The sequence below is a fragment of the Zalophus californianus genome, chromosome X (assembly GCF_009762305.2).
Source record: "Zalophus californianus isolate mZalCal1 chromosome X, mZalCal1.pri.v2, whole genome shotgun sequence".
Taxonomy (NCBI): Eukaryota; Metazoa; Chordata; class Mammalia; order Carnivora; family Otariidae; genus Zalophus; species Zalophus californianus.
Window position 1 is genome coordinate 120,043,012 of NC_045612.1, and position 26,151 is coordinate 120,069,162.

General features: G+C 46.1%; 1 protein-coding gene across 1 annotated transcript in view; it reads right to left on the bottom strand.

Moving 5' to 3' along the window:
• Nucleotides 1–11,182, bottom strand: part of PRPS2 (phosphoribosyl pyrophosphate synthetase 2) — a 38,102-nt gene extending 26,920 nt beyond the window's left edge. The window contains exons 1-2 of the mRNA XM_027608091.1: nt 10,984–11,182; nt 2,311–2,494 (exon numbers count right to left, since the gene is read on the bottom strand). Of these exons, the coding sequence (XP_027463892.1) occupies nt 2,311–2,494; nt 10,984–11,105 (306 nt within the window). The 5' untranslated portion in view covers nt 11,106–11,182. The remainder of the gene's footprint in view (nt 1–2,310; nt 2,495–10,983) is intronic.
• Nucleotides 11,183–26,151: the final 14,969 nt, after the last annotated feature.

A 26,151-nucleotide genomic window follows, 5' to 3' on the forward strand; every position in this document is an offset into this window, starting at 1 on the left:
TAGGCCACTGGGCCTGGGACAGGGACCATATAACAGTAAAAGGATATTCAGTTACTCAAGAAGCTATAATCCACTGCCTACCTGAGCACCAAATGCAAAAGTTACGAGAAGTAAAAGGAGAACCTGATGGCAAATGACAGAATACAGAATTCGCTGAGCCTCTTGCTACACGGAAGAGAAAAGAGCACAATCATCATCGGCTTCTTTAGGACACAGACAAAAATGAAGATGTTCCACAATCCTAGGACACAAACGGGACAACAGACTGTGCTGACGGGACAAAAATAAATGGAAATTTTGGAGCTAAAAACGCACAGAAAACTTTCCAATCAAGTTAGAATAAAAAATGCTCCATAAATAACAAGGGGGAGGTCATACGCTTCACAGCAGTCTATGTGACCTAAGGTTTGGGCTGCCCTTAGCTAAATCACCAAGTGATACATACACACAGTCACAGAGTCACACACACTCACACGCACGCACACCCAGTCGGTGCTCTAACGCAAGGGGTGGCCTACCTGGCCTATGGACAAAATCCAGCCAGCCACTTGTTTTTGTACTGCTTGTGGGCTAATAATGGTTTTTCCATGAAAGCTGGGGGAAGAAATCAATCAAAAGAAGAACACTCCACGGCATGTGACAATGGTATGAAATTCACATTTCACTGTCCACACATAAAAGTCTCATGGGCATACAGCCACACCAGTCATTTACGTATCGTCCGTGTCTTTGAGATACACCGGACTCAGAGACCATACACCCCTTTACAGAAAAGTTGGCCGACCCCTTCTAATCTATGCAGGGTAAATCATAACTCAGTTGCAGAATGGAGTTCTGGAGATCAAATTTCTAGTGAGAAATGAACCGACAGCTGTGTTCAGCATGGGGTCTGGAACCACACTTGAAGAGGCTTAATAAAACTTAGGGGGGGCCTTGGTATAGGAATTCAAATTTATAAAGGGATTTTTTTTCCATATAGGAGGGAATCTTGTGTGCTGTTTGGAAATGTGTTGTCGTCTCAGAAAGTGAACTAGGGAGATAAACAGAGGTGTATCGGGGGAACGTCTGTCATGATTAGTCACGTCACAGCACAGCCAGGTGTCTTGTCAGCTGAAGGATTCATGGAGAACCCGATGAACATCTGTCTATCCATAAGACCTAAAGCAGGTAACAGCTTAAGAGCTGATGCCTATTGTGGTTTGAGTGATATCCCCCCAAAACTCATCCACCCAGAACCTTGGAATGTGACCTCATTTAAAAAGAAGGTGTTTGCAGATAGAACTAGGGTAAAGATCAAAATGAGACCACTCTGCATTAGGATGGGTCCTAATCCGATGACTGTCCCCTTTAACAAGAGGGAAGCACACACAGAGCCAAAGGGAAGGCAGCCATGTGAAGAAAGAGGCAGGGGTGGGAGTGATGCCACCAGAAGCCAAGGAATGCCAGGGGCCACCGGAAACCAGAAGAGGCGCAGAAGGCTTCCCCTCCAGAGTCTTCACAAGGAGCGCGACCCTTGTTTTCTGATGCCTGGCCCCCAACTTGTGACAGAACGCGTTTCAGTTGTTTTCAGCCACGCCGTTTGTGGTGATTTGTCACAGCAGCCCTGGCGAATGAATGAATACAATCCCCTCCCAAGTTCCCCTCAAATTCCAACTTCTCTGAGCTTTCTCGAAGGCAAGGACCATTTTAATTTCTTCTAGAAACTTACACAGCCTCATGGAGTGCTAGTGTGGCTCAAAGCAAAAGTCAACAATATCAACTTTGTTCTTCTGCAAAGGTTAAAAACAGGTAATGGTGTATTTCTTAAATCAAATTGTTTACCTTGAGAGACCCGCAGATTCATATGCAGTTGTAAGAAAACAATTCAGAGATCCGGCTGCCCCCTCTACCCAGTTTCCCCTCGTGGTGACATTTGCAAAACTAGAGTACGGACTCACAACCAAAGTGCGGGCATCGATCCAGTCCAGTGATCGGATTCCACTTCCCCAGTCTGACGTACTCCCTGGGGGGTGCGGGGGGGAGGGGCGGGTGTGGGTGCCTTCCGTTCTATCCGTCACCATAAAGATACACAATTTCATCACCAGGGCTATATGCTATCCTAATGCCTACAAACATATGCCTTGTCTGTTTCTAGAAGTATGAACATGACGGCGGGTTCAAAGGCAAACCTTGGAAAAGCCAAGATGACAAGGCTTCTTTCCTCGATCATTAAGATAGGCCGCAAACATTTTCCAGATTATCCCGGGGTATCACGCGAGGGGGGGAGAAAACCGCAGAGCAGGTTCTGCCAACAGGACCCGAGTCTCCTACCTTGTCCTTTTTATCCTGTCGCGCGTACGGAAAACACGGGATCACGGCGGTCACCCTGGATGACGATGCGATCTTGCAGGCATTGATCATGATGAGGAGCTCCATCAGGTTGTCGTTGATTTCCCCACAGCCACTCTGGATGATGTAGACATCTTCGCCCCTCACGCTTTCACCGATCTCAACACTACGAAAAGAAAAGGGCCATCCGCTGACGGTACGTCTGCGTCCTGGAGGCCCCCTGGAGCCCCACGGGGGAGGGGGGGGGTGGTGGTGGTGAGGATTCACCATACAGCGGTGCTCGGGGCTATGACTTCCCACGAGCAAAACGGGCGAAGGGAAAAGGTGCGAGGAGCAACCTCTGTGGGCGACCAGGTGCAAGCTTCCAGGAGTCACCCTGCGGTCGAGTGGCACGGGTTGGGCTTCATTCCCCAGCCACGTGCACGTGACAGTATGTCCTAAGTGCTGTCCACAAGGGAAGCTCATTGGTGCCCAGGCTCTTACTGGCGGGCTGGTCACCTGGGCTCCATCTGCCTGGCACGGACCAAAATCCCAGACCTCCAGGGGTTCCCCCTTAACCACACCGTACGGTTAGGTAGAGCAAGCCTTTCAAACACAAGGTTCCCAAAGGCCAGCTGAGGACTACCTCGCAAGCTGAACTTTTTCATATAGGAGGGGACCTTATATGCTCCTCAGAAATGTCTCAGTCCCGCTATATTAACTTCTTTCTGCTAAACAGCATACTGAGTTTTACTTTTATTAAAGTTACATACACACACTGCTTAAAAAATTCTAGTCAGTCTGTAAACCTTGTAACAAACATTTCAGAGGCAACCAATTCCAACTTTTGCTATGGTTCTCAGGTATTTATCTTCAAGTCTCCCAACTGGTACGTTTCTATTGCTTCTTCTTGAGTTTTCATTTTAGGCACCAAGTGCTGACTTCTTGCTATGAACTTAGGACAAAACTACCCCCACACCACGCCCTCCATCGCCCGCATCCCCTGCAGCCTTCTGGTCTCCCACCGTCCCAACATAGATCAATCTTCTAACCAAACAGGACGGCCACTTTTAACCGTATGTGCTATTCAGAGCTGAGCCATAAAGCAAACTTAAATCCAAGATTAGATTTCCCTCTTACACGTAACTTTTGGTGATTTGTTTTCCCCGGAGTATATTATCCTAACTTTTCACCTGCTAAGTTTTCTAAGCAGTGAATACAAATTCCAGCCTAAACACCGGGCTGACAATCTACATTGCCACCCAGTGTGATCACCAGCTCACTGGCCTGCCCGTGTCGCTGGCTACCTAACCTGGGTTCCCCTTCTGCCTCTGCACAGGTGCCCCCTGGGGAAGCCCACCGCCCCTCCCCCGCACTCAATTTCCCACTTTCTGTATTCTCCTTCTTGCTGTACTTCTTTGTTTTGCTGGTTGGCATCCTCCAGTACCTTCTGGAGAAAGAGTACAGAAAGAGGAGCTTCAAAAGTCTTTGAAAATGGGGCGCCTGGGTGGCTCAGTTGGTTAAGCAACTGCCTTCGGCTCAGGTCATGATCCTGGAGTCCCGGGATCGAGTCCCACATCGGGCTCCCTGCTCAGCAGGGAGTCTGCTTCTCCCTCTGACCCTCCCCCCTCTCATGTGCTTTCTCTCTCATTCTCTCTCTCTCTCAAATAAATAAATAAAATCTTTAAAAAAAAAAAAGTCTTTGAAAATGGCACGCTGGAAAATTTCTGTGTTTTGGGCAGAGAATGCTGAGTGTTCAACATGGGAGCCAGCCAGCCCATCCCTGGCCGTGTGCCTTCCAGGGGAAGATAAGCGAAATAATGCTGTGTGCTGGGGCAGGTCCTTCCCAGAGCATGACCAAGAACCAAGGAGACCTTCAGCTCTGCTACAACGTTGTTCCGACTGATATATTAGGAACAACTGGAGCGTAGTATGAATTCTGCATTTGCTTCCATACCACCTTTCATCCTGAGATAAGAATGCAGAAAACTGCACTGCACCCAGCTGAATGGAGCCACTTAGAAATACTCGGCACATGGGCACACACTCTTCCCACCAGCACCACAGCCACACCCATCCACATCTGGTATCACCGTTTTCCACACAACTTCAGATCACCCTCCCTCCATCGCCTCACAAGAACCCAAAAGCTACAGCCCTTCCAAGACCCACTTCCCACAAGGAAGCTGTAGGTCTTTTTCAATGGAAAGTGCCATACTGGGGCGCCTGGGTGGCTCAGTTGGTTAAGCGTCTGCCTTCGGCTCAGGTCATGATCTCAGGGTCCTGGGATCGAGCCCCGCATCGGGCTCCCTGCTCGGCGGGAAGCCTGCTTCTCCCTTCCCACTCCCCCTGCTTATGTTCCCTCTCTTGCTGTCTCTCTCTCTGTCAAGTAAATAAAATCTTAAAAAAAAAAAAAGTGCCATACTTACTACAGTGTTTATGTTATCTTTTTTAAGGATTTATTTATTTGAGAGAGAGAGAAAACGAGCAGGGGGGAGGGACAGAGGGAGAGGGAGAGGGAGAAGCAGACTCTCTGCTGAGCACGGGAGCCCGATGTGAGGCTCGATCCCAGGACCCTGGGATCATGACCTAAGCCAAAGGCAGATGCTTAACGGACTGAGGCACCCAGGCGCCCCACTATTTTTTTAAACCTGTAATAATACGTGTAGTGTTTTACCATTTCTATTATATTCCCATCTTTTTAAAATAAGTTACTGAAGAAGTCTGAGGGCTATGCCCCCAACCCCAGTTTTCCCATAAACCCTATGCTTTTTATTGTATGATTTTGCAAAGCATGAGGATTGTTAGGAAAGCATATGTCACATTACAGCAAGACAGACTATAAATGGGCTCACCCTAAAAAGAAATATAATGAATCTTATTTTAAAATTACAAGATAGGTACATAAATAATTACCCTTATCTCTTCTACTATCAGAAGCCAATTATACCCAATGATACTGTTTTATCAACAGAGCCAATTATTTCTAGAACAACTTTAAAATGAGTCGACATTTTGGATACTATGCAGTAGTATGCCGAATTACCAGAAGCTTCTAACCAACTTCAACTAGAATTAGAACACAAAAATGAAGTTTTTCAAGGCGAACTGATCTGAAAATGAGTTTTGGTAACGGTGGGTCATATTTTTCTATGTTCTCTGTTATGAATGGAAGGAGAACGATGCCACCCTCAGGATGAGACAGACAGAATTCTATATGCTCCCTCCTATTTTGAGTTCTAAGGAGCTAAACGTAATTCCCTTGGGAACAACTGTGGAATAAAGTCAACCTGGAAATCTCAGTATTATACAGCAATCTGCAACTAACAAGCTGAGAACGGTCCCCACAAAGAGGTCTATGTCCTAAGCCCCAGAAAGTCTGAGTATGTTAGTTACATGACAAAGGGGAAAACAAGTGGGCAGACAGAATTAAGGTTATTGATCAGCTGACCTTAAAATGGGGAGACTTCCCTGGATTAGTCAAGTTGGCCCGATGCAATCACAAGGGTCCTTAAAATGGGCGAGGAAGACAGAAAAGGGCAGAGAAAGAGATATGAGGTCTGAAGCAGGGTCGGGGAGGTGCTACATTGTTGGCTTTGAAGCTGGAAGAAGAGACCACGGACTGTAGGCAGCTTCTCCAAGCCAAGAAAAGCCAGGGAATGGCTTCTCCCCTAGGGCCTCCAGAAAGGAATGCACTAACCCTCCACAGACTTCTAACGGACCCAGCTGAGATGCAGCAGTACCATGGAGGACAGGGGCCTGCCAAGCCGGCACTATTCACTATCTGGCCTGTTACAGAGAAATTTGCCAGCCTCTGGTGTTATGACTGTTTATCCCCCAAGACCTGCTTCTTTGGCCTATTTTTCTTCAGGAACTTCAGTCTCCCTATGATTAGCAGTCCAGCAGAGGATGGAAAAGTCCTATCACCATGGCAACTTTTCTCCCCAAAGCTATTCCTGCTTCTACTCATAAAGATGATCACGACTGATCTTTCTCGTAGGGTCTCTTAAAAATTGTGGCCAGAAGGCAGCATCCTTTTGCTGTTCAGATGGAGAATCTCCACAGATCCCAAAATAAGGCAGATGAGTTTGTGTGACCCAACAATGAACGGGTGTGGTAATTAAAAGATGGCTGCAGACACTTTAAAACTTTTCCCATCAAGAACTGGAGTCTAGGGGCACCTGGGTGGCTCAGCTGGTTAAGCATCTGCCTTTAGCTCAGGTCACAATCCCAGGGTCCTGGGATGGAGTCCCACATCAGGCTCCCTGCTCAGCGTGGAGCCTGCCTCTCCCTCTGCTCCTGGCCGCTTCTCGCACTCTCTCTCTCTCTTCAAGTAAATACATAAAATCTCAAAAAAAAAAAAAAAAAAGTAGTAGTAGTAGTGGAGTCTAGGGGCACCCAGGTGACTCGTCTGGTTAAGCAGGTTAAGCATCCGACTCTTGGTTCCGGCTCAGATCATGATCTCAGGGTCATGAGATCGAGCCCCACTGTCGGGCTCCACACCCAGTAAGGAGTCTGCTTTAGATTTTCTCTCTCTCCTTCTGCCTCTGCCCTTCCCTTGCTTGCTGGGAAGCAAGCTTTCTAAAATAAATAAATTAAAAAAAAAAAAAAAGTGGAGTCTACGCTCCCCTTCCCTTGGATTTGGGAGGATTCTGCTTGACAATGGAAGTGACAATGCACCAACTTCTTCAGGGTCCAGACCTCACCAGACTGGCAACTTCCACTTCCTGTCTTCCATGCTATAAGGAAGCTCAAGCAGCCCCATGGAGAGGTACTGAGGTTCCTGACCATGCTGCCAGGCAAAAGCTAGCACCGACTTACCAGCCACGTGAGCAAGCCATCTAAGAAGCAGACCCTCCAGCCCCAGTTAACTGTCCCAGATGCCATCACACAGGGCACTGCCAAACCGTAGGTTTGTGAGTCAAACAATTGCTGTTTTAAGCTGTTAAATTCTGGGGTGATTTGTTACACAACAGAAAACCAAAACTTTGGGTCTTTCAGTACACCTAACCACTCTGTGGGCAGGTTAACTGACCAGAATAAAATGTTACAACAGACTTTCAGACACCTTCATGGTGGGATTTCAGTGGTCTATAGTGAAGCTGGTGCAGACATCCCTGTGCGTATCTAAAATGATTCACAGGGGCGCCTGAGTGGCTCAGCTTATGATCTCAGGGTCCTGGGATGGAGTCCTGTGTCAGGCTCCACACTGAGAGGTGAGTCTGCCTGTCCCTCTCCCCCTCCCCCCCACTCGTGCTCACTCATGCTCCCTCTCTCTCTCAAATGAATAAATAAAATCCTTAAAAACCAACAAAATAAATCAGTAAAATGATTCAGAGATGGAAGGGAAAATCAGGAGGCCCTGTGTCTGATTAAGTGGTGTTTTAAAAGTGGGGAATGAGGGCGCCTGGGTGGCTCAGTTGGTTGGGCAACTGCCTTCGGCTCAGGTCATGATCCTGGAGTCCCGGGATCGAGTCCCACATCGGGCTTCCTGCTCAGCGGAGAGTCTGCTGCTCCCTCTGACCCTCTTCCCTCTCATGCTTTCTATCTCTCATTCTCTCTCTCTGAAATAAATAAAATCTTTAAAAATAAATAAATAAATAAAAGTGGGGAATGAGGGGACGCCTGGGTGGCTCAGTTAGTTGAGCGACTGCCTTTGGCTCAGGTCATGATCCCGGAGTCCCTGGATCGAGTCCCGCATCGGGCTCCCTGCTCAGCAAGGAGTCTGTTTCTCCCTCTGACCCTCCCCCCTCTCATGTGCTCTCTCTCTCTCTCTCTCTCTCTCAAATAAATAAAATCTTTAAAAAAATAAAATAAAATAAAGTAAGTGGGGAATGAGGGACACCTGGGTGGCTCAGTCAGTTAAGTGTCTACCTTTGGCTCAGGTCATGATTTTGGGGTCCTGGGATCAAGCCCCGCATCGGGCTCCCTGCTCAGTGGGGAGTCTGCTTCTCCCTCTCCCACTTCCCCTGCTTGTGCTTGTGCTCTCTCAAATAAATAAAATCTTATTTTATTTTATTTTTTTTTAAGATTTTATTTATTTGAGAGAGAGAGAGAATGAGAGAGAGCACGAGAGGGAAGAGGGTCAGAGGGAGAAGCAGACTCCCCGCCGAGCAGGAAGCACGATGCGGGACTCGATCCCGGGACTCCGGGTCCCGGGATCATGACCTGAGCCGAAGGCAGTCGCTTAACCAACTGAGCCACCCAGGCGCCTCTCAAATAAATAAAATCTTAAAAAAAAAAAAAAATGGGGAACGAGGGGGGAGGGGCGCCTGGCCGGCTCAGTTGGAGAAGCATGCTACTCTTGATCTTGGAGTTCTTAGTTTGAGCCCCACATTGGGTATAGAGATTACTGAAAAATCCAAACATTAAAAAAAAAAAAAAAAAAAAAGGTAATGGAAGGAGTGATGACCAGGAGACATCAAAGCAGATTTCTGGTTCTGGTTCTGGCTCAGGGGAGAGGTTCAGGAAGGGGCCTCTTACATGAACTAAATCAATTTTCTCTTCCTTTTACCCCGTTTCTCATCTCTAGGACCACACAGTACAAATCAGATCGTAAGTACAATACATAGTACAGAGAGGATGGCTTGTAAAAATCACCCTCTGGACCTAGACAGTTCATGGGAAAGAAAAGTCAGGAAGCTAACCTGCTTTATTCTAAATAATAAAAACATATAATGTTGGGGCGCCTGGCTGGCTCAGTCGGGGAGCATGTGAGTCTTGATCATTGAGTTCAAGCCCTTCCGAGGGTGCAGAGATTACTTAAAAAAAAAACAGGGGTGCCCAGGTGGCTCAGTCAGTTAAGCGTCCGACCCTTAATTTCGGCTCAGGTCATGATCTCAGGGTCCTGGGACTGAGCCCCGCATTGGGCTCTGGGCTCAGCTCTCAGCTCCGAGTCGGCTTGAGATTCTTTCTCCCTCTGCCCCTCCCCCTGATCACGTGAGCTCTCGAGCACGCTCTAAGCTCCCTCGAAATACATAATATCTTTGAAGAGTGAATTGTTAAAAAAAAAATTAAAAACAAAAACAAAAACAAAATAAAAAAACACAATGTAACTATGCAAGCAATTCCCAGACTTCATTTGAGCAGAAATCCAACAATGACTTCGCAAAGGACTTCTGAGCTAGATTAACTATGCTCCAGCAGTAAAGGATGGCGCTGCACGGGGAGAACATGGAAGGGCAACGTATTTGCTTTCAAATCCACTTCACCCAGAATTTCTCCTCTACTTACACGACGCCACTTCCTGAACAGAAACCATTATCCCACTCTTCTTAACAGCTACTCAAACTTGACTAGGACTGGCAAGATATTACAGCATTCGAACCTAGCTACACCATCCTTTTCCAGAGCCCTCCACCGTGCCTCCAGACTTCTGTATTAAACCCTGCAAAGCGGAAATGTCTGGCTCAAGGTCTCCTGGCAGGTATAGCACCTATTACTCCTTCACAAACGTTTCTTCACTTACATTAGCAACAGGGGTACGTATGCATGCTGATTCCCCCCCCTGGAAGAAGGGCTTCACAGATCCTATAAAGCTGACTCAACAAACACCATCGTCCCCATATGTATGAATCTAACTCCTCAGTATCTAAGAAATTTTTTTGACTAATCCAAAAGTCATCGAGGTTTTCTTCTACAAAGGTTTAGTTCTAGGCTTTACATTTAAGTCTACGATCCATTTCAAGTTCAGTTTTGAAACGGTGGGAAGTCTATCTGGTTTTTGTTGCCGTTTTGGCAGCTCACACCGTTTCTTCTAGCACCACTTGTTGAAAGTGTTTGTTGCTTTGGACTTGTGCCAGATACAGAAATGATCAGTAACTGCGTAGAGTGCTGGACACTTACGGGAGAGAGCTAAAAAGGAGACCCACTTGAAACTGGTCAAAGAGCTTTGCGGACTCGGGCAGGTGGAAAACGGAGTCCTGTCTCGTGTCGGGGGGAGGGGGCGCCGGCTTGACCTAACGGAACCGAGATGACCACGGCTCCCGGACCTGAGACACGGGTGGCAGTTACGCCGGGCCCGGGCCTTGAGGCAGAAAAATGAGAGGAAGCCCACGGGAACCAGCACGTGCGCTCTGGTGCTCTCGCGCTCTTTAAACCCTCCGCACAAACACCCCCTTCTGCTCAACCCAGAGGTCCGCGCCCAGGCTGCTGGGGAGTCATCTGCCAGCTTTGAAAACGCAGATTTCCACCCCCCCCCCACCCCGCCCTGCCCGCGGGATCCGAAGCTCCGGGGCAGGGAGGGGAAGCAGCTTTCTAAACGACCCCAGGTGAATGCAGTGCGCTGCCGGGGCTGGGGACGTGGGCGGAGACGTCCCTCGCACGCCCGGGGTTTGGGACCAGCCTGGAAGGGACGGGGAAACCGGACGAGCACAGCCAGGGGCGTCCCTCGCCGCGTGCCCGGCACCGAGGCGGTTCCCGCCGGCCTGCGCCCACCTCTCCTCGACGCTGTGACCGCCCCGAGGTCGCCCTTCCGGGCCAGGGGCCGCCCTCCTCCGCGTCTCCCGGGCGCCGCAGCGGTGGCGCGGAGGCCGCGTCGTGGCCGTCCCGCCCCGGAAGGGGGAGCGGGCGGCCGCGGAGTGGTCCCGGGCGGGCGACGGTCCCCGCCCGGCCCCCAGCCGCGCGCCCAGCGCCCTTCCCGGCCCGGCCCGGCCCGGCCGCCGGCGCGGCCCCCACCTGGTCTCCTGGTTGCTGAACTTCTTAGTGACCACCTTGCCCAGCTCCAGGCCCAGCCGGTCGGCCACGCGCTGGGACAGGTCCTGGTGCGAGCTGCCGCTGAAGAGCACGATGTTGGGCATGGCGGAGGCGGCGGTGGCACCGGAGGCTGCGACGCGAGCGGGAAAGCGCGGCTGTCGACCAAAGGAGGAGCGGAGTGGAAGGGAGCTGAGGGGGCGGAGTCGGGGCGGGGCTCGAGGGGGCGGGGCTGGGTGGAGCTGGAGGGGGCGGAGGAGCGGGAAAGCGCCGCGGCGGGACCGGGAGGAGGAGGAGCTGGAGGGGGCGGAGCTGGGGGGAGGAGGGGCTGAAGAGGGAGAGCTCTGGGCCCCATTCTTGACCTTTCTGCCCTGCCTGGAGAGGGAGGGCCAATGGACCAGCCTCACTGGGCACCGAGGGAGGTGCAGGAAGAGGCGACGGACGTGTCTAGCAACCAGGAGCTGCCCCCCCCACACTCCGGAATACCCTCAAACCCACCGCAGACGACTGGTGTGCATCTACAAGGGTCTCTCAAACTGTGGCCCGCGGGCCAGATCCACAGCGCTGCCTTTTTGTACCGGAGACCTAAGCACTGTTTTTACACATGAACATTTGCAATCTATGTGCTCATAGCTGTACTACGTTCGCAACCCAATTAAGAAAAATAGTATCCCCTTCCAAAAAAAAAAACAAAACACAACCCTTTCCTCTCATTAGTAGGTGTGTACTGCAAAAAGTTGTACTAAATTATTATGTTTTGTCAATAAAAATATTGTGAAAATTTGTTTTCTCTCGTTATGTAAGTACCCACATAATAACCTCTCCATTTTGCTTTGTGGCTCACAAAGCCTAAATTATTTACTATCTAGTCCTTAGCTAAAATTCGCTGGTGCCTGAACTACAGAATGGCCCTGTGTCCTTGAAAAAGCCACAATGCCGGTGGCCATCTGAGCCCTGAGCACAGATCGAGGGACAAGGTTGCTCTCCATGGTGATGGTGAACTGGATCAAACCAAGGCCCCTCCAGATTCCTCATTTTTAGGTAGTCATCAGGCCAGTTTTGCAAACTTCTTGCCTGTTGAGTTCTCAAAGGCCTGACCCCGGGAACCTCACCCCCAGCGCCCCCACTCCCACCAGGTGGTCCCGCGCCACCCCCCCCTCCCCCACGGCTCTCCATAGCCCTGGAGCCGACTGCCTTCCCCTCTCTCCCTGCAGACCAGAGCAAAAAAGATTTTCTCAAGCAAATGCAGTCCTGGAGCCAACCCCTGGGCACAAATCAAATGTAGGGGAAAGGAATGTATTATGTGGCAACGGAGGACCCGCATGTTAGTGATGCGGGCCAATTTAATGCTTCTCAATGGCAACAGATTAAACAGGTCAGATAAATGGCTGGGTTTTACCTAACGTTGCCAAGAATTGGTCCTCCATCCACACAGAAGGCTACTTGCAGGCGGGTTGTAGCCCACTGTAAACTGACTTCCTATTATTGGGATTTGGGGGATTCCTGGGATTATTCATGTAATTGGGATTTTTCATCTGCGCCCATGTACTTTTCAAATTTGATTACCTAGCACATCAAGTGTTTCTTGAAACTCCTCAATCGGTCTGCCTACCAAAAAGCTGTCCAAAAGCACCAATTCTGGCAGCATTTCTGCCCCTTTTTCATTCTTCCTGGAGACGTGTATGTGCTCTATTATTAAAAAAGAAAAAAAAAACCCAACCCTACTTGCAATGATTTATTATCTATGTGTTTTACAGTTAATTACCATAGCAATGAGATTTATACTGATACTCAACCATATGTCTAAAATTTTTATTGAATGAGTCTGCTAATGTAATTATTTTTAAACTCTCCTAATAAAATTTTCTACTAACAATATTACTGTAATTTTTATGTCCTTAAAATTTTTCTCATAGACAAGCTATATACATGTTCTTTTCTGGGGGAAAGTGGTTTCTTGTTAGCATGGCAGGGCCATGGTTCTTCGCTAACAAAACTGATGGACTCTGTCATACAGTAGAAGTTAAAGCCCCTGGTCTCTGAGAATGTTAATGGTTAGGGATTTGGAAGCTAGGGTTGAATCCTCACAAACCATGACTTCCATACTACCAGGGAGAAGCAAGATCTAGGTGGGGGCAACTAAGAAAATGGTTGTTGGCTCAACCCTTTGATGAATTACTAGGCTTGAATGCTGAGGGTAAACAAGGAGAAATGTACCACTGGGATCATCTAAAATCATCATGAGTAGCAGACTGCCCAGAAAGCTGTCACTGGTAAATGTGCAGGCTTTAAAGAACAGTTGTAGGTGATTTCATTTAAGTGCAAACACTTTCTCTCTGAAGCCCTTTATCTTTGACCCAGAGGACCCAGGTTGTTCTGACAAGATCTTGGTCTAGAGCAGGTTTCGCAACCTTGCCACTATTGACATTTGGGCTAGGTAATTCCTTGCAATGGTGCTGTCCTGTTCATCGGAGGATGTTTAGCAACATCCCTGGCCTCTACCCACTAGATGCCAATAGCACTTCCCACCAGTTGTGACAACTGAGTCTCTGCAGACATCGCCAAATGTCCCCTAAGGAGTAAAATCATGCCAGCTTGAGAACCACTTGTCTGAACGAACCCCTGTCCCTTTCCTCCACATGGACCTTTCCTCAGGGCTCTTTGGGCTTCCTCACAGAATGGCTGCAGGGTTCCAAGAAGGAGTGTTCCAAGAAGATAAGTCTCAATGAGCAAATATTTATCGAGCCTCTGGTATTATCAAATTTGCCAATGTCCCATTGGTCAAAGCAAGTTATGTGGCAAAACCAGCATCGGTATGGTATGGGACCACATACGGGCGTCAATACTAGGTCTGCTAGTCCACCAATGGTCTACCACAGTGTACTTCTTGGACAGAATGTGGAGTTGAGAGAGCCTCCAGGAAAATGGAACACACGTACAAAGATTCAAGACTCAGGATGAATTGAACATACGCCATACGTATACGTGATCTCAGAATTTGGACATATTGTAAAATATTCATTATTTGAAGATAAAATGTTAGGGGAGAAAATAAGATATTTCCATTGTTGGCTTCTACCTTCACTGACTCATCAATAGGGCTAATATGAGAAAACACTGATTTGAGTTCATGAACAGTTTCTCATCGTGTATTCCCCACATCATTTAGCCAAGATCTTTGTATATAGTTAGAGCCCTCAATATTTGCAGAATGAATTTATTCCCAACTATCCTAGGGCTGAGAAATGGAAGGAATGGCCCAAAGTTACATGGCTAATAAAAGGCAGCAAAGGAATCAGAATGCAGGCCTTTGAACTCAGTCCTTTTCTCTCCAGAACGGTGCTGTCCAAAAGAAGTATAACGCAAGCCACATACAAACTTTACATTTTTTGTAGCCATATTTAAAAAGAGTAAAAAGAAACCAGTGATGTTATTTTAATGACACACTTTATTTAACCTAATACGTCCCAAATGTTATCACTCCTACATGTAATCAATATAAAAAAAAATGAGATGTTTTGCATTCTTTTTTTGCTCATATGAAGTCTTTGAAATCCAGTGTATACTTTTCACCTACAGCACGTCTCAATTTGGACTCACTGTATTTCAAGGGCTCAACAGCCACATGTGGCTAGCAGTTGCTATAAGAGCAAGGAGTTCCAGAACACTGGTTCTTAAGAGCAGTGCCAAGACACCCTGATGCATCCATTCTATTGGGTGTTTTTCTTAGGAGTGTGGCAAATAATTTCTAACTGATTATAAACTGCTAGAGTTTATAAATAATTTACTTTAAAATGCAAGTTAAAATAAATACAAGTTTATTAGTGACATTTTCACTCATCAAGTTTTTTTCTGATTTTTATTTCTATATCATTTCCTTTTATTTTCTATCATTTAAAGAAAAAAAATTTTAATAGAGAAGAGTGGAATTAACATCCATAAACCTATCACCTAGATTTAGCAGCTATCAAAATTTTGCCAGATTTGGTGTGCCTGGGTAGCTCAGTCAGTTAAGCTCCCGACTCTTGATTTCAGCTCAGGTCATGATCTCAAGGTGGCGAGATCGAGCCTCTTGTGGAGCCCTGTATCAACCCCCACATCGACCCCCACATGGATCCCACCCCCCACCATATCCAGCCCCACTCAGTGGGCTCAGTGGGGAGTCTGCTTCCCCTCCCCCCTCCCCTGCTGCCCCTCTCCCCACTTGCATTCTCTCTCTCTTAAATAAATGAAATGAATCCAAAAAAATTGCCATATTTGCCTCATCTGTTTTGTCTGACTAAATTACAGTCATTGTATATTCACCTCTAAGTCTTTTTTTAAGATTTTATTTATTTATTTGAGAGAGAGAGAAGGAGAGATAGAGAGCACGAGAGGGAAGAGGGTCAGAGGGAGAAGCCGACTCCCTGCTGAGCAGGGAGCCCAACGTGGGACTCGATCCCGGGACTCCGGGATCATGACCCGAGCCGAAGGCAGTTGCCTAACCAACTGAGCCACCCAGGCGCCCACCTCTAAATTCTTTAGTCTGTGTCTATAAAAAGATAAAGATATCACACCATATATAAAAAGTAACTCAAAATGGACCAAAGCCCTAAATGTAAGAGCTATAGCTGTGAAATTCTCAGAAGAAAATGTAACTCTTCATGACCTTGGGTTAGGCAACGATCTCTTTAATATGACACTAAAAGCACAAGCAACAGGAACAACATAAATAGATAAACTAGAAATCAAACTTTTAAACTTTTGTGTTTCAAAGGATACCATCAAGAAAGTAAGGACAACCCAAAGCATGGGAGAAAATGTTTGCAACTGATCTGATGAGGGAACTATATCTAGAATGTATAAAAAATGGCCACAACCCAATGAAAGACAAATAATTTATAAAATGGGCAAAGGAATCTGCACAAGGATGTTTATAGCATCTTTATACATAATTGCCAAAAACTGTAAGCAACCAAGATGTCCTTCAGTAGGTGAATGGATAAACTGTGATACATCCAGACAATGGAATGTTATTCAGTGCTGAGACAAAATGTGCTATCAAGCCATAAAAAGACACACAGGAACCTCAAATGTATATTACTAAGTAAAAGAAGCCAATCTGGAAAGGCTACATAGTGTATGATTCCAACTACGCGGATGTTCTGGAAAAGGCAAGACTAAGGAAACAGTAAAAAAAAAAAAAAAAAAAAGATCAGCGGTTGCGGGGGGGGGGGGTTGGGGGGGGAGGGATGAAGAGACGAAGCACAGGGGATTTTCAGCACAGTGAAATTACCCTGTATGACGCTACCCAGAGGACCCAGGTTGTTCTGACAAGATCTTGGTCTAGAGCAGGTTTCGCAACCTTGCTGGATGGTGGTGGATACATGTTGTTACACATTTATCCGAACCCGTAGAACGTACACCACAAGTGAACCCTAACTTAAACTATGGATCTGGGTTGATAAGAATGTGTCATTGTTGGTTCATCATTTGTAACAAATGTGGTACAGGGTGGTGATGGTCAGGGAAGCTGTGCCGAGTGTGCAGGCAGGGGGTATATGGATGGGAACTCTCTGTACTTTCCACTCGATTTTGCTGTGAGCCCAAAACTGCTCTTTTTTTTTTTTAAGATTTTATTTATATATTTGACAGAGAGAGAGACAGCGAGAGAGGGAACACAAGCAGGGGCGTGGGAGAGGGAGAAGCAGGCCTCCCGCCGAGCAGGGCACCCGATGCGGGGCTCGATCCCAGGACCCTGGGATCATGACCTGAGCCGAAGGCAGACACTTAACGACTGAGCCACCCAGGCGCCCCCCAAAACTGCTCTTTAAAAAACAAAACACCAACAAAGTACATTTAGAAATAAAAAAAAGAAAAGAAGCAAAGGATCTGAATAGTTATTTCTCCACAGAAGATATACAAAGGGCTAACAAACACATGAAAAGGTGATTGATCAGCATCATTAGCCATCGGGGGAAAAGCACATGAAAACCACAGTGAGACACCACTCCATATCCACTCGGATATCCATAATCAAAAAGACAGGTAAGACAAATGTTGGTGAGAATGTGGAGAAATTAGAACCCTCATTCACTGCTGGTGGGAATTGAAAATGGTGCCACTGCTTTGGAAAATAGTCTGGCAGTTCCTCAAACAGTTAAACACAGAATTACCATATGACCCCACAATTTCACTCTTAGGTGTATAGCCAAAAATTGAAACCAGGTGCTCAAACAGTTGACATGAATGTTCATAGCAGTACTATTCACAACAGTCAAAAGATAAAAACAACCCAGATGTCCATGAACTGATGAGTAGCTGAACAAAATGTGATGCCTCTACACAATGGAATATCATTCAGCCCTAAAAAGGAAGGAAATTCTGATACATGCTATGACATGGGTGAACCTTAAAAATAGTACGCTAAGTGAAAGAAGCCAGTTACCACAGAGGACCACATATTGCTTGATTTCATGTTCAGAATAGGCTAGTCTATAGACAGAAAGTAAATGAGGTGTCGCCAGGGGCTGGGGGCTGGGGGCACTAGCAGGTGATGGTTAAGGGGTATGGGGTTTCTTTTGGGGGTAATGAAAATATTCTAAAATTCTAAAATGGATTGTAGAGATGGATGCACAACTCTGTGAATATACTAAGAGCCATTGAATTTTGCACTTTAAATGGGCAAATTGAATGGTACATAAATTATAGGACATTTTTCTTCATGATTCCAACACTACGATCACATCTAACATATTAACATGTCATTGTCCTGGGCGCCTGGGTGGCTCAGTTGGTTAAGCCACTGCCTTCGGCTCAGGTCATGATCCTGGAGTCCCGGGATCGAGTCCCGCATCGGGCTCCCTGCTCAGCGGGGAGTCTGCTTCTCCCTCCGACCCTCTTCCCTCTCGTGCTATCTCTCATTCTCTCTCTCAAATAAATAAAATCTTTAAAAAAAAAAAAAAGTCATTGTCCTGCTATCAGTGATACTGAAGCCGATCACTGGTTTAAGGTGGTGACGGCCTGAGTTCTCCACAATAAGGCTTTCTACCCTGCAAAATGCTAGTTTTCCAGTTCTATCATTCCTTCCTGTCTACAAACACTAGCTGGAATTCCAAAGAAGAGCTTAAAAAACAAAAACAAAAAAACAAAAACAGAAGAGCTTCCCTTCATCTTCTGGGGCTCCTTGGTTACCCCAAAATAGAGTTCGTACAGGAAATGCAAGACAAAAGTTTCATTTTCTTCCCTTTAATTATCAATCTTCAGAGAAAGGAGTTTGGTGTCTAAATGCTACCTAGCACTAAAAGGGACCAGAGATCCTTGTGGATTTGGTAGATCCAAGGTCTGCGGCAGGGAAGGGACAATGTAAGCCAGGACATCCTGCCTCAGCTATATCAAAGACAAGGAGGAGTATGTCCAGAGGATAAAGAAACCAGCTTGAAGGAGTTGCTACTGATCAAAGGTAGGACAGTGTGAAGAGCAATAATTCGTGGAATGACAATTGCCTGAAATGTACCAAATATGTTAAAATCAATGAGTCTACAATGACACTCAATTAAATGAGAACCAGAACAAAACAAAGAGAAGTAAACCTTACGTGAACCCAATGAAGATGAATATTAGATAAGTCCTTTCCATGAAAATTGGCCATTAAAGAGTAAGCTTTCTTGAGAGGCAAAGTGCAGCTGGAATTAACTGATTTCTTGGGTAATTACATATCATCTGATGCTTTCCATGTAGGTCAGATCAGTCACTTCTGGAAATTAGATCAAAGATAAAGGCTCTGGTGCCCTCAGTGGGTTTAAGAGAGCTAGATACAGCATACATGATTCAATCAGAGGAGTCAAAGGCATGGAATTCCCAACCAGGGTGTGTAGATAGGAATATGAGGAGGTTTTACAGCAGTGGAGCTAGAAGCTTTTTCAATGGATACACCATTCGCATTGTTGTGAGAAGGTGGGGTAATGTTCTGATGAGAGGAGCAACAGGGTCAGTTAAACTGAGCTTCATTTTAGCATGAGCCAAACTGACAGAGTAGAGGGTCTAAATTAAGTAGGGACCAATAAGAGCAAGTTGCTGCAGATCCTTTCTAGAATAAGGTAGCCATTGAGAGAAGGAATAATGATATTAGACCTGTATATAACACTTACTACATGGCAGACCTTCACAGCAACCCTATGTAATCAGTCCTATTACTCTCACCCCCATTTCACAGGTAGAGAAACTGAGGAACAGAGAGGTTAAGTAACTTACCCAAGGTCACACAGCTTCGTAGTGGAGCCAGGCAGCTTTACCTACTGCCTCTTCATTATGTAAGTGGGAGCAGTTGAAGAAGGCTGGCAATTTTGGATCAATGTGGTTTATAAAAAGAGTACTTCTTCCTTATGATAGTGTTTCCTGCTCCTAAATAATCCCAGTAACACAATTTTGATAAAGATTATCCCATCCACCCAACATTTTCTGGAATGTTGTTGGAATAACTCCAAGCATGATCCTGGGCTTTCTTATCTTCTTTGTTCTTTTTATAAGCTCTCCTTACCGTCATCGAGGCCCATGACTGAATCCCAATGACTTAACATACACATTTATATCTCCAGCTCCGATCTCTCTCGAGGGCTAGACTTGAACATCCAACTCTACAACAGGGTTCCGCAAGCTAAGGCCAAATCCTGTTCACAGCCTGTTTTGTAAATAAAGTGTTACAAAATCACACACTTATCCATTGCCTCCGGCTGTCATTGTCTATGGCCACAAGAACAGAGTTGAGGAGGTGGGGCAGAAATCATGTGGCATTAGGGGTGCCTGCGTGGCTCAGTTGTTAAGCGTCTGCCTTCGGCTGGGGTCATGATCCCAGGGTCCTGGGATGGAGCCCCTCCTCGGGCTCCCTGCTCGGCGGGAGGCCTGCTTCTCCCTCTCCCACTCCCCCTGCTTGTGTTCCCTCTCTCGCTGTGTCTCTGTCAAATAAATAAAATCTTAAAAAAAAAAAAAATCATGCGGCTTTAAAGCCTCAATATTTACTGTTTGGTCCTTTACAGAAGAAGCCGGGCCTCTCCAATGAAAGGTCTTTTTTTTTTTTCCTCCAGCTTTACTGAGATAAAATTGACATGTAACTTATATACGTTTAAGGTGTACAAAGTGTTGATCTGATACACTTATGTATTGCAAAATGATGACTACCGTGGCATTAGCCAACTCCTCTATCATGTCACATTAATTACCATTTCTGTCTTGTGGTGAGAACAATTAAGATCCACTCTCTTAGCGACTTTCAAGTAGGTAAGACAGTATTATTAACTGTAATCACCATGCTGTAGATGAGCTCCCCAGAGCTGGTTAATCTTATAACTGGAAGTTTGTACCCTTTGACCAACACCTCCCCGTTTCCCCCACCCCACGGCCCCTGGTAACCACCACTCTGCTCTGTGTTGTTCTGAGTTTGGCTTATTTATTTTTAATTTGTTTAGTAATCCCTACACCCAACGTGGGGCTTGAACTCACAACCCTGAGATCAAGAGTTGCATGCTCCACTGACTGAGCCAGCCAAGCACTCCTTTGACTTTTTTAGATTCCATACAGTATTTGTTTTTCTCAATCTGGCTTATTGCACTTAGCACAATGCCCTCAAGGTCCAACCATGTTGTTGAAAACAGCAGGATTTCCTTCTTACTCGTGGCTGAATAATATTCCACTGTGTGTGCACACACAAGCACACACACATCTTTTTTCTTTCTTTTTTTTTAAAGATTTTGTTTATTTGAGAGAGAACAAGAGAGAGCGAGAGAGAGCGCGTGCATGAGCAGGGGGTAGGGGCAGAGGGAGAGGGAGAGGGAGAAGCAGACTCCCCCGCTGAGCAGGGAGCCGGATGTGGGACTCGATCCCAGGACCCTGGGATCATGACCTGAGCCGAAGGCAGACACTTAACCATCTGAGCCACCCAGGTGCCCCACACATCTTTATTCATTCATCTGCTGATTTGATGCTTCTCCTCCTAACAACCCATTCTTCCCTCATTACATAGCACCACTAACCATCCAGTTGCTCGAGTCAAAAATATGTGAAGCATCCTTGATCCTGACCTTCCCCCTGCTTTTCATGTGCTGAGACTGTCCATTCCGTTTGTAAAGTCTCGATCCAAGCCTGTTCACTTCTCTCCATGTCCATGGCCACCAGCCAGCCCCAGCGTGGACCTCCTCCACAGTATTTTCATATCTTAGCCTCCTCCAGCCCCTTTCCACACAGAAATCAGAATGATTTTTTAAAATCAAAGCTAATTGTATTATGTCACCCACCTGCTTAAAACCCACCTACGGCTTCCGATGCTACTTAGAACAGGGCTGTGTCTAATCTGCCAACTTCATGTGCCCTTCCCTCACTGACTTTCAGCTTCTCTAGTCTCCTGACTAAAACTCGTATAAGTCTTCTGGCCACAGGACCTTTGAATATGTGCCTTCCTCTCTCACAAAGCTCTTTCCACTGGCTCCTCCATCACAGGCTTGACTCCTTTGATCTCTTGGTCTCAGTTTATAAATGTAATTTCTTTAACCTCCCCTCAAACTACAGGTCTCCTTCCTCTCCCACCACCACTCCAGTTTCTCTTTTTCTCATTGCTCCCTGCGTGGGCTGCCATCATAGCATTTGTCCTAATCTGTAATTATCATCTTACTGCTTTTATGTGCACATCGCCTCTCTGTTCCATTAGTAACTAGACTGTAAGTAGCACAAAGTCAGAGATTGGGTCAGTCTTGGTCACAGCTTTGTCCTCAGAGTCCAGCACAGGGTTTGGCCAGAGAGTAAGTATTTTCAGCTTTGCCAGCTATAGGGTCCCTGCCACAAATACTCAAGTCTGCTGTAGCACAAAAGCAGCCACACGGGGAAGCCAATGCACACGGCTGTGTTTCAGTAGAACTTTATTTATGGGCACTGCAGTGTAACTGTCATTTTATTTAATGTGTCATGAAATATTATTCTTTTGGTGTTTTTTTTTTTTTTTTTTTTGCCTCCAACCACTTAAAACTGTAAAAACCATTCTTAGCTCAAAGGCTGTACAGAAGCATTTGGCCATAAGTAGTTTGCCAGCCCCTCATCTAGCACATTGCTTGGCAGATTCTCCCAATTTTTTTCTTTCCTTTCTTTTTTTGGAAATAGAGAAGACATGCAGGGAAGAACTTAAAAATGAGAAACGTTCTCCAAACAATACTCCTTAAATGTGCATTCAGAGAGGATGCAACGCATGGTTAGACACAAATGTGATTATTTTGCAATTGACATGATCCATATAGACCACAGCCAAAAGTCCCTTCATCGCTGGGCAGCTTCTGAAAGATCCACTTCCCTCTGTGTTGTGCAGACACGGCCACTCTCGTAAATACTCCAGTGATGAAATAGGAATTAATATCAAGTGACCCCTAGAAACTTCTTAGAGAGATGACGAATAACTCAACAAAACATGTCTATCTGATCATTATATAATACGGGACACACACACGCGCGCGCGCACACACACGCGTACACACACACACACACACACACACATACACCCCAAATCTTTCCAGTTTTACCATTGGCTTTTTGTCCCTCTGGATTCTGAATTGCCCCAACCTATTCTTCTCTTTCACCAGAACACGGAGACCCTTTTCCTTGGAGGAGCGGGTCTTGACCACGAGAACAGCACCCAAGTCAGCAATGCGCATGCTCTGTTGACTCTTGACACTGTCCTTTACACCGCCAGCGCCAGCCGTTCTCCCTCGGTTCCCACTGCCATTCAAGTCATCAGAACTGTGATGGTAAAACGATTTCTCTTTGTTCTCCTGCGCTAAAGCTCTTTTGTTCCTCAGGCTCAGAGGTGTCTGTTAAAAAGAGACTGTTTATGCCATATAATTAATTTAGCAAAGGTAGTGGGGAAGTGTTGAGATCAATGATTCCTCGTGTTTATTAAAAAAACCCCTTTATTTTAAAAAAGTTTCTTTCTATAAAGAAAACGAATAATTTTTGAAAAAAAGAAAATGAGTAATTTTTGAAAACTTTTTTTTTCCCTCCAGCATAGAGCTGTAAAGGGGGTGAAAGAGCTCAGAATGTACTTTTCTGAAGATTTATCATATATAAGAATCTGATTTACAAGCACAGCTTTTTAGCAAAAAAAAAAATGTTCCTTTTTCTGAATGCCAATTTATGACAACGATCTACATATCAGTTCTCAAAAGCATGATGTGATTTTCTTGATCTTTTAAAAGAAGAATAATGTGACCTTATTCAGGCTTGAAAAAGTCTCAGCTCAAGTGTCTTTGGGGAAAAAGCCAGGCTTAGTCAATTATTAAGCCCACTGGCACTCCTTCAAGGTTACGCTCGCACAAGGAAGAGAAGGGCCGTAGCCAAGATCAGGAATGTTCGTTCAAACACGCCTCCGGAATACTTAGACCTTTAAATTTCAGGTGCTTTAAATTCAGTCAATAGAATATATTTAATAAACACTCCTACTGGGTGAAATACAAAGCATTGGGTATAAATCATCTCAGTTTAATATAGAAAAAGGTTGCTCGTGAATTCCTTCATTAACGGAAACAAGCCGCAGAGGGAGCACGAGTCCCTAGTATGCGCCACACTCCTTCACATACAGACGTTCAGTTGTCCCCACAACCCCGTGGGCTATTGAAAACTGAGGCTCAGAGAAGGTTAGTGAGGCATTCAAGGTGAGTGGTGGGCAAGCATTTGAACTCCCCTCTGTTTCTTCTTCCTTTTTTTTTTTTTTTTAAGATTATTTATTTGAGAGTGAGAGAGCGAGAGAGAGCACAAGTAGGGGGGAGGAGTAGAGGGATGAGGGAGAAGCAGATTCTCCGCCGAGCAGGGAGCCCCATGTGGGGCTTGATCCCAGGACCCTGAGATCATAACCTGAGCCGAAGGCCGGCACTTAACCAACTGAGCCACCCAGGCGCCCCTCCCCTCTCTGTTTCTATGTTCCAATTTTTTTTATATGTTGAAACACAGAATCTAATTGCTCACTCTTCAGTATTGGATTTGGGATCCAGTGGGATTCTAGACACCTGATGACAGCCGCCAGTGAAATAAATATATTTACAACTGCAGTGGGAATAAAATTAATATAAAAATCCATACACACATAAAATTATAAGTGTGCTCCCTGTATACTCTAAATAAATGAAACTAAACCAGCCCCAAACTGCTTGCCAAGTAGTCTAAGTGGTAGCACATCGCTCACTGGAATTCGTAATAATTTCCAAATAATTTCTGATTTTTTAGAATTGGTTGATGTGCTCTTTTGATTGATGCAGCTATGATCAGCCAAATGGTGCCTCTGTCCGAGCCATGATTTAACACAAAGAACCACATCGAACTCTTCCAGTGATGGTCCCCTTAAATGGATGTGGGCCCCAATGCCAGATCTTGGATTTGTTGCGGCCCAGGGACCAGCAGCCTGGGTGCCCCAGATCTGAGCCTGTGAATACCATGACGTTCTTTGGCACAGCACGGACCAGAACTATGGCTCTGCAGATCAGGAGGCCACCGACACCCCTTGCCCCAGCCTGCTGGGCACTCCCGCCCCATTGCCATCACTAAGTACCCTCCACCCCACCGCCCCCACATCCCATTGCCTGCCTTTGAAGCTGCCAGTAAGCTCTATTATCTGGTGACTTCTTATCTAATCAGCAGAGTATGTGCTAACGGCAATGTTATTCTCAACAATGAATTTACTCTCGGCCTCTGATGAACCCACAGCCAATTGATGAAAACATTTTTCAGCTGCTTTTCCTAGCTGGGATATTAATATATTTAATGTCTGTATAACCGGGGTGCCTGGGTGGCTCAGTCGTTAAGCGTCTGCCTTCGGCTCAGGTCATGGTCCCAGGGTCCTGGGATCGAGCCCCGCATCGGGCTCCCTGCTGGGCGGGAAGCCTGCTTCTCCCTCTCCCACTCCCCCTGCTTGTGTTCCCTCTCTGGCTGTGTCTATCTCTCTGTCAAATAAATAAATAAAATCTTAAAAAAAATATCTCTATAACCTACTGAGACACACAGCCACTACAACGCTTGGTTATCATGACGTTCAATGACAGGGCAGTTACCGTCCACTAACAAGTTTGTATTAGAAGGCGAGTTCTTCAGTGGTTTTACTACTGCTAGCAGTCACTACGTTGCTATTTACCAATTAGCACAGACATATATCCATGTCAGGTTGAAACTTCTGAAATGGCTGACAGTCAACCATTTCTGACCGGCCCAAACAGCAATTTCGAAATGTGTGGTTGCACCTGTCAGTTCTAACAACTTGAATGGCGGTACGGGGTATACCTGTGGAATCGGCTCCCCGATGGAGATAAACATGCTTCTCTCTCGGCCAGTGGTTCTCAAGCAGGGCAATTTAGTCCCCCGGTAGTGCTGAGGCTGAGAAAGCCCGCTCTAGGCTAATCTGTCGACTAGCTGGCCACACCTGGGTGTGCTGCCCTCGCTTGCATTTCACATCGCTCAGTTTCTTCGGGCCCTTCCTTTGTGCTGAATCTCGACTAGTACACAACTTGTATTTCATTAACTTGGTAAAGACAAAACAATTGGAAACCAGAAGCTAGGAAACTGGTAGACCACAGATAAAAAAAAAAAAAAGCAACCCTACTGTGATTATAAAACAACATTTTGGGACACCTGGCTGGCTCAGTCGGTAGACTGTGTGACGCTTGATCTCAAGGTCTTGAGTTCAAGGCCCAGGTGGGGTGTGGAGCCTACTTAAAAAAACAGACCACAAAACAAAACAAAGAAAGAAAGAGAAAACAAATGAGTAATGCCGTTCTCTACTGCCTACAGGGAGTCCAGGTCTATAGCAGCTGGCCCTCATTTTTTCCAGACTTTTCACCTAAAACCTCCCCTAACAGATCCTCTTCCTCACCCACAGTGGTTTACCCAATTGTCTTAAGATATCTTGTTCTTTCTGGGATTTTTACATTTACCCATACCGGAACTCAGCTGTGTTTTCACCCTTCTTTTCTTTTTTTTTTTTTTTTTAAGATTTATTTATTTATTTTGAGAGAGAGAGAGAGAGAGAGAGAGAGAGAGAGAGAGAGAACGCACATGAGTGGAGGGAGGGCCGGAGGGAGAAGCAGGTTCCTCGCTGAGCAGGGAGCCCGATGCGGGACTCGATCCCGGGACTCTGGGATCATGACCTGAGCCGAG